The sequence below is a fragment of the Cryptomeria japonica genome, chromosome 6 (genome assembly GCF_030272615.1).
Source record: "Cryptomeria japonica chromosome 6, Sugi_1.0, whole genome shotgun sequence".
NCBI classification, from domain to species: domain Eukaryota; kingdom Viridiplantae; phylum Streptophyta; class Pinopsida; order Cupressales; family Cupressaceae; genus Cryptomeria; species Cryptomeria japonica.
In genome coordinates, this window is record NC_081410.1 from 419,219,098 (window position 1) to 419,228,553 (window position 9,456).

The window sequence follows — 9,456 nt, forward strand, 5'->3', positions numbered from 1 at the left end:
TTAGCCTCAACTGCGCAATTCTGAGCATCTACTGCACAACTCTTTACCAAACCCCTAAAATGCATTAAAAAGTATAAATGTGTGCTCAAATAAAAAAATGACAAGTGGGCATCAGGGTACATACCTATGGTCCTATTCCCTCCAGTCGCTGGTAGCTCTGCATGCGCTCACCACGATGATTTTCCCTTGGAATTGACACCATCCTTGCCTAGTCTTCCTTGCTCTAGAGCTCCAAATTTTCCAAATGAGAGAGTGAAAATGAGCTCTTTTACCCCCTATCAAGCCCATTTATAGCCCTTTGGAGTGCCTAGATGGACATGCATGTTCTCCATTTTGTGTTGGTCATAGTCTTTTTCACCTTCCAGGACTTGTATCTTTTCTGTTTGAACTTTTATTTCACTTTCATTCATGATTTTGAAATCTTGGCATTGTTGTCGATAAATTGACCTCTTGTTCCAATTTTTCAGTCAATTTTTAGATGGGGCACCCTTGCAACCCATTATCTCTGGTGCATCTTTTAATGTGATTTTTTCTTTGAAACAACACTCTGAATTGCATTGTCTCAAAGAGGGGCAAAATGTAGACACTAAAAAAGGTTTGACACCAACATATCCTATTTTTAACATGTCTTCTCATCATGCATTTGGTCTTTACTATTCATTGATGCTATGTCATTTTTGGTCATTCTTCTCTCCTTTAATTTAATCATTTTTGTCCATTTCTTGTCATTTTGACCTAAATCAACCTTCTTGACGTCCTAATTAAGCAATTTCATTGATTATTCAATTTCATGTCGATTAATATCATTTTGTCCCAATTTCTTGACCAATGATATCAGTTTGTCCCAATTTTAGTCTTATGGTATCAATTTGATCCCATTTCAACCCTTTTGCATCAATTTATCCCAAATCATGTCCTAATGATATCAATTTGTCCCCATTTCGATCCCGTGACATCTTTTTATCCCCATTTCGGTCCCGATGATATCAAATTGATCCCATTTTGGTTTTACGATATCAGTTTGTCCCAAATCCTATCTTAATGGCATCAATTTATCCCAAAACTTGTCCTACGACATCATTTTGTCCCAATTTCATGTCCTTTGGTATCAATTTGGTCCCATTTTGGTTCTATGGCATCAATTTGACCTAATCTCTTACCTTTGATGTCATTTTGACCTAATTCTACTCTTAGGGTTAATTAATCATTTAATTAATTAAGCCTCTTTCATGCTAACATATCCCTCTTGGATAAATAAATTTATCCTTATTCCCCTTTTCACAATTAAATAAATATTTAATTGTCTAATTTGCTAATTTCGAATGAATTAATAAATTAATATTTATTTATTTCCTACCTCCATTTCTAACTTCACTTCTAACTTCACTTCTAACTCACCTTGTCTCTTCCACTTTCCCAATTTCTTTCACTTAACTCCACTTACCTTCTATTATGCTCTCCAATTGGAAATGACATATTTCCTATTGCTCTCCACTTGCAAATGATACATTTCCATTTTCATTCCACTTAACTCAACCTCTCCCTCAATCTTGTACGTTGATTGAATTTGATCTCATCCATTCATTTGGTCCTCGAATGATATAAATTGAGCTCTTTTTTCTCATTCTTGCAATCACATTTTTTGAATATCCTCGTGATCACACTGCTTAATTACCTTTCTTTTTTTCATATTTTCCCTCACCCAATTGAGAGCCACACACTATTTGAGGAGAAAGAAAGAACAATGAAGCCACATCAAAGGAATGCAACTTGGTGATATTGTTTTATGTTTGTTTTGCATTTAATTTTGGTGTCTTTGTTGGTTTTATTAGGATTAGTTTGTTCATGAAATTTGCTTTGTGGTTGGCTTATTATATCATGCTTTGTTCTAACCAATTTCCTAGTCGACAATTGTATCCCTAGGTACACACCATTTTTGCTTTGTTCTAACTGATTTCCTAGTCGACAATTGTATCCCTAGGTACACACCATTCTAATGATGAGTGCAAGATATTAGGCATACCTGGCTTGAATGTTAATGCATATTGGACATGTGACTTGAATAGTTGGAGGTCCACTAGTGGCTATATTTTTTTCTATTTGGTGGTGATGTTAGTAGCTGATGATAGTTGTTTTGTTTAATGCTATAGAAAGTTATATGATTACTACATATGCTTGTAACGAGGAGAATTAGTCACATAGATTATGTTTAAGAGTTGGTTTTGATTGTAGGGTGGTTTTAATTACATATGATGGTTAGAGTGTCATCTATTTGGCTAAAAGTCTAATGTACCAATGCTCATATTGGGCATATTAATGTTTTTTATCACTTTATTCAAGAAATAGTGAAAAGTACTCTGAATGTGAATCTAAACAAGTTTGAAACAATGCAATGCAAGATCCAAACTCGCCATCTACACAATCACAAAATGAAACCTAAGATTTGTGTAAAATTAAATGACAAACAATAATACCATAGCAAAGACCTTAGATTGCTCCATTCTTATTTGGTATTTTCTTGAATTCTTGATGTAGATTTACTCATAGAATATGTATCACAACTTTGATATCATCATGATAATATGAAGGCTTGATGATTGATAATGGATACTTGATAGATGCTTGATAAGGATAATGATATATGCTTGCTCAAAATGATAGTAGTGTTCTTGATCTCATGAAATGCTAGCTAGGGAGAAATGAATGAGTGAAGGTCTTATTTATATGCTTCACATAACATTTGATCAATTGTGGAGATTAAATAGAAAGATCAATGGATGAGAAAATTTGAGAGAAGGGAAGACATCTATGATTTCACATGGATTGATGAGCTAGAAAGATAAAGAGGAGTATAATGCATAGAGAAATTAAATAAAATATTTATTTTATTTATTTAAGGTGGGAAAATTAAATAAATTATTTTAAATTTATTTAATTTTGGAAGAAGTGTTAGCTAATTAAATGGTTTTTAAAAATGATTTAATTATAGAGGACCAAAAGATGAATTAGTTAAATATTAAAATTATTTAATTAATAGAGGAAAAGGATAATGAATTAAAAAAAAAATCAATTATTCAATTAATGGAGGAAATGTTAGCTTAATTTCCCGATACCAGATTGGCTGCTTATGCACCTGGAGGGGGATATGCTGCTCATGGAGATTGCAAAGGCCAATCGACAACATCGATTGGGTCTACTTGATCCGTAGAACCTAGGATTGGGCCAATTTTAATAATAAAAAATATTTAATTAATATGGATAGAAGATTTAATGAGAAGGTGATGAGAAGATGAAAGTGCATTTGTCATTTTTAGATGTCTATAGCTTGTAAAGAGGAAATTCAGTTATATAGAATATGTTTAGGAGTTGGTTTTGGTTGTAAGGTAGTTTTAATTAAATATGGCAGTTCTAGTGTCATCCATCTCAATAAAAGTCTAATGTACCATGATTATATGAAGCATATTGATTTTTATTAATTATCACTTTATTCAAAAAATAGTGGAAAGTGTTAAGTTTATGATTCAAAAGGTTGACACTTACAACAATATCGTAGACTCGCTTATTTAAGAAGTGAACAAACATAAGTAATCTTGGTGCAAGGATGCCACAAGCCTTGTATTTTGTTCTTGATTCATTTTATGCTTCCTATTTATGTCAATGCAAGATACAATATTAAGTGGAGAATATAGGATAACAAGATATTAGATTACCGTTTGAATGTATAATGTTAGATCTCCAACTTTCTTGGAATGGGTAAATTAGACACTGATGAGGAGCTAAGGGATATCATATCTTATTATTATCTCTAAATTATTTTATATTATTGTAAGGGCACTGAATAGAGAGGTTACAAAAGGAAGTAAAAAATTAAGAGTTATGGAGCCTCTTTCTCACAATAGACAATGATAATATAGTTATTACACTCATGGAGCACAAAATAGGAAAGGGGCCTTGATAGCATCATATGATAGAATCTATGATGTCTTAGTGATAAGAATAATTAGTTTCTATTTTTGAGACCACTCTCATGTAGCATGTCACGAGGATTCTATTCATGGTATTTTTTTATGGTGATTTTTTAAGCCTCCTCAAGTCTATATACTAAGGACTTGGTATGGAGAAGGCATGATTATTGTGTAGGCACTCTCATGCTACTAGAATCTCATTAGAAAAAAGAAGATAGAATGATTTTTATGGATGTACTTGTTTAATACAAGTTTTGTATGTCTTTGGTTGTGAATCAATTCCCTAAAAGATTTTCCCCAGCATGTGTTTATTAATTTTTTATTATTTATATAAATATTTATCCATGTTCTAATTCATATTCTAGTAGTTAATCACATGTACCATTAATCAAGTTAATAAGATTTGTGCACTTTTATTTACTTTCACTATTATTATTCACTATTTTTTTCAATAGAGGATGGTGTAATATTACCACTTTATATAAAGATAGAATGTTCCTAATCCTATTTGATCCTCTCTCTTTTTTGGCTTACGACCATTGCAATATGATTCAAATTACATTTGTTCTTATTTGTATTGTGTGATATAAGCTATTCATGACACATTTCTCTGATTTTATAAGTTTCCATAGAGAGTGCATGTCAAAGGATTAACTTACACAATGACATTTAGTGGGGCCCCTTACTCTATATGGGCCCCTAGGATATCCTTTTATGTCTAAATGTTTACTTTACATGCATGTTTGCAAATGTTACATACCTTAAACTACATGATAACTTTAGTATTCACTTGCACCTCAAATTGGGAGTTAAATATCATACTTCCATATCCATGTCTTTACCATTTTGTTTTGTGACCATTTTAGAGAATTAATTAATATGTTTACATATTGATAAATGACACAATATTGTGCAAAGTTAGGGTGTTTCCTCCATGTTGTTACTCTTGTACTTAAGTGCACTGCCACATCCTTTATCTATACTTTTATACACATTTGTCCATATTCCCATGTGCTTCACATTTATTATACCCATAATGCACTTATCTTCAGACATTTTATCTTCAACTTGATTTTACCACCCTTTTTTTCTTATGGTCTACAGATAGATATGTATTGTTTGATTATAAATTTTGAATGCTAAATTATAATTACAACTTCTTATATGTGTTGGAAGTAAAATGACAAAAAAATACTAGGTTACTCTCAAAAATTTGATGGATTGATCCCATGTGTGCAAAATCGATCCTACACCTATAGATTTGACCTCTTAACATTTAAATTTTTTGCTAATTTGCTCTAATTGCTTTCATACCTAGAGTTGACTAAACACGTAATTGCACAATTTATTGCTATTTAATTGTGCCTAAAGCTATTCAATTGCATTCATTTGATCATCCACATATTTATTCAAATATCATTTGTATTACAAGGATACTACTTTAATTTAGTGCACTTAAATGAACTTATATTTGTATATTCATCCTAGAAGTATTTACATGGCTAAGACTTGTAGTCTTTGATCATTTTACATAAGATTTTGAGGGTTGACCTAGGAGAACATGTCCCCTAACAATATATTGTTGACCAATCCTCTAAAGGTATTTCTAATACTAATAGTCTTCAAAGAAGAGTAGAGGTAAAGCAAATTGAATTGAACCAAAACATAAAAGTGTAGAGGTGCACATTAAGCAAGATCAAATCCATGCAACAAAAGAAGAATCCATGAATACAAAAAAGACTCAAAATTGCAAACTCGCAAGTCTTGTATGGAATATCAGGCATTACCTACACAAAAAGACACCATTTATTAGCCCAATGACAATCAATTCCAAAATTGACATCATATCTTTAATCATCAAACTAAATACCCCTAATTATAGAACATTTAGTTTCTTAACTTAATATTAATTACTAAAATTTTCAAACCCCAATTGTTAATTACTAAATTAAATTAATTATTTGAAATTATAACCATTTCAAACGATTAACCTGGAAAAACCATTTTCATACTTAAATATTTAAAATTAATTAATAAAGACCTCTTATTTTAAGGAAAAATTTAAAGCCAAAGAAAAGTTACCCTTGGATGATGGTTGAAGCAGCACCAAATGCATAGGTACATTGCTGGGAGGAAGGTCCAAAGCCAATGGAAACAACCTTCCTGTGAATGGATGATGTGCGCACACAATGATGTCTTGAAGCCCAGTTTCCTCCTCCAGCTTTATGGTCAATCTGTACATGTCATTTCCCTCAAAGATGAAAGAAGGCCACTCATACCCATCTTTTATGTTTCCATTATCATCACCTACTGCATAATAGATAACTCTTCCACTCCCCCTTCCACTTCCACTCTCTCTGGGGAGACTCAGCCTACTGGGTAGTGATATTGGTGGAGATGGGCCTGACTGTACAAATGTCATCAAAAACTAAATTGCTTTTAGAATTGTTGTAACTCACAATCAAATAGCAAAGCTAGATAGTATAAGTATGTTTTCCAAAATCTTAGCCAGATTAAAAGTCCTTTTGGAAAATGAAGTGCATACACTCAATCAATGATGAATTTGTAATCTTTTTAATGGTTAGAAACAAAATTGCCCTGCAAAAAAATTAAGAACCAATTCAACTTAATTTTGGTGAAAATTAGACAAGCTGGACTGAACTGGAGCAATTCAACTTGGTTTTGGTGAAAATTACAAGCTGGATTGAACTGGAATTGTATTGGATGGGTAATTGGGATTATAAAAATTTAACTGCTTTAAGTGGAAAAAGTATAAATGGTGTGGATTCATTCTAAATTGAGAAAAGGGAAAACAGGTTCTTTTAAGGTTCAAGATATTTGAATTTTTTTTCGGAAGTCATTTTTTATAGATGGTTTTCTATAATCTACGAGTTCGTTTCACTATTTGATATGGAGTATGGTCTGTGCTGATATCTCTTTAGCTAAGAATCAATGATTAGGGGTATCCATTCCACTACAATCATTCACAGTACAATCCTTGTCTCATCCGTTATATCATACTATAACTCTCACCAATTATACTCAATCAATTGAATTACAACCCTTTCATAGAAGTCATTTAAAATTCTCTACCTATCTAAATTTGAACTTGAATCTTCAATCTTAAAACTTTATGTTTCAAATAATCAGATAAATTTATAAATTTATGAATTTGTTTTGCTATTGACACAGGAGCACGAGCCTGTGCTGATACCTGTTCACTAAGGGTCAATGACTGAGGGGTATCCCCATTACAATCACTCAGGGTACATTCCTTGTCTCATCTGCTATATCATACCTCTGGGATTTGAAATTTGATGGATGGTGTAATCAAAGAACATGCTATAACTCTCACCAACTATACTCAATCAACTGAATTATAAACCTTTCATAGAAGTGGTTTAAGATTCTCCACCTATCAGAATTTGAACTTGAACCTTAAATTTTAAAACTGTGTCTCAAATAAACTTATCACTTCTTAAAATAAAAAAAATTAGAATGTGGGGCTGTCAAGAGATTGGAGGAGCAACTCTAATAGTAATTTTCAAAAACTGTAAGCTTGAAATTCTTTCCTCTGTCTCTAGTGATCAAATCAACTTAACTGACTAAACTGTTGGGGAAAACATTTTTTTAAGCTAAGAGAGGAAACCATGCAAAGATCAATTGCCCCAGTAGCAAATCATATTAGTGAGATATAGTGATAAGTTAACATAGTAGCAACTACATAGATGGACAACCTGGGCCAATTAGTTGTCCAATTAGGTTGATCTAGGCTTGATTGTAAGCAAAAGACTCAACAAAAGCACTCAATTCAACTATTTGAAAAGTTGTATACACTATAACACTAAGAAAAGAAGAAAAAACTTTGACTACAGAAAAACTGGAATAAGTTTCATGGGTATGGTAAATCCAGAAATACTACTGGGGTGTTTAATTTTCTTAAATAAAATTTAGATTTACTGTATAAAGATTTCTGAATTCAATTGTGTATAAATTTTCACATCAATGTATCGGATCATACTCTGTGATCCATCATCAGAATATAAGAAAGCAACTGCATAAAAAACGTTGATGCAAAAATTTAAATCTCAAAATCTTTATACAATTAATCATAAACTGTGAAAATGTAACAAGTTAAAATCTAGGTTATCAAATACAGGTCCTAGGCGAAAATTGAAGCTATGTTATCTAACAAATTCTCCTTCACTGTTTAGCTTATCACAGATGAGGTAAACTTGTGGCTTAATTGTTCTGAAAGGTAGATAGGCCATGACCAGAAGAGTAATAAATGATATATACAGGGGAAATGATATCTGATCTTTCTGAACTGCTTCAAATCAATATATATCTTTAAAAAAGTGAAAGCAATATGATTTACAACATACCTCTGTTATAGAAAGAGTTGGAGGGATCATGTCCTCTTCAATTACTTCAACCTCCCAGAAAACCCAATACTGTGTAATTGTTCTGCGAGGAATGTCATGGGTTACTCTGTTCTTCCATGGTTTAGTAAACCCATTTGCACGCAAATAAGTCCCCTGTTTCGTTCTAAGCATAACATGAGAATTCCCATCTTTGATTGGTTCCCATTCAACACGAGAATCTAAACTCGAGGGCACAGTCTGTATAACCTTCTTTCCTGTCCATCCCAACAGAAATGGCGTCTCTGTTGCTGTGAAATAACGATTATAACAGCTCTTCAATCTAATTTTAGACAGTCCTTCAATGAATTCAACTTGCCAGATTGAATTTCTGTCTGTTCCATCCCTTTTTTGATTCACAGTGTTTTCTTCATCTCCAGCAGAAAGATATTTGTCATGGTGGCTTCGAAGTCTCACATATTTTGCCTCGTGAAAGAACTCCATTACAGCCAATTAGCTGGTTGAAAAACATAGATTAAAAGTATATGAGCTGCAGATTATATTTCATTCAACTGAAGAATTGAGGTCAGAGTGAATAAGATATTTAACAGTTTCAAGGAATGGGAAGGGGGATTTTTTCTGATCAAATTGACTTGGTATACCCCAATGTACAATCAAAGAATCGCGTGGAATGAGATAAGAAGGTCGTTTCGTGTGCAGCATACGTTGAGCTCGTTTCCATGGAAATATATGTTAATAAATGATTCACTATGTGTTTTATGGTGAAATATGGATATTTGTATTATTTTTCAATTAGTTTTGTATTTATTTTCAAATAATATTTCAATGTATTGATATATTAATAAATGATGTAACTTTCTTTGAAGTTGGATTCATTTTTCTTGTCTTTACCTATTTTCATATATAAACATTTTTACATATTTATCAATATCTTATATGTTTGAACATTTTGATACATTTCCTTCTTGTTGTCTATCATGATTGGGCCATTTTTATGTTCTTGGGTCATTTCCACAAATGCAAAGTTGATCTTGTGATAGCGGACTTGACCCTTAAATTTTCAAAATTCAAATTCAAGTTTTGTTGACCCCATTCATTCCACTAGCCAT

The 9,456-nt window shown here is 32.2% G+C and overlaps 1 protein-coding gene across 1 annotated transcript; it reads right to left on the minus strand.

Moving 5' to 3' along the window:
* Positions 1–5,431: 5,431 nt before the first annotated feature.
* LOC131039431 (uncharacterized) lies at positions 5,432–9,058 on the minus strand. The gene is made up of 3 exons (XM_059221865.1): positions 8,351–9,058; positions 6,048–6,372; positions 5,432–5,752 (listed from the first exon to the last, which is right to left on the minus strand). The coding sequence occupies exons 1-3, from the start codon at positions 8,828–8,830 to the stop codon at positions 5,742–5,744; spliced, it is 816 nt and encodes a 271-aa protein (XP_059077848.1). The 5' UTR covers positions 8,831–9,058; the 3' UTR covers positions 5,432–5,741.
* Positions 9,059–9,456: the final 398 nt, after the last annotated feature.

Excerpts from the sequence above, each read along its gene's own strand:
- LOC131039431 (XM_059221865.1), bottom strand. The coding sequence starts at position 8,830 with ATGGAGTTCTTTCACGAGGCAAAATATGTGAGACTTCGAAGCCACCAT. Across the intron at positions 6,373-8,350 it reads CAACTCTTTCTATAACAGAG|TCAGGCCCATCTCCACCAAT; the intron begins GTATGTTGTAAA and ends ACATTTGTACAG.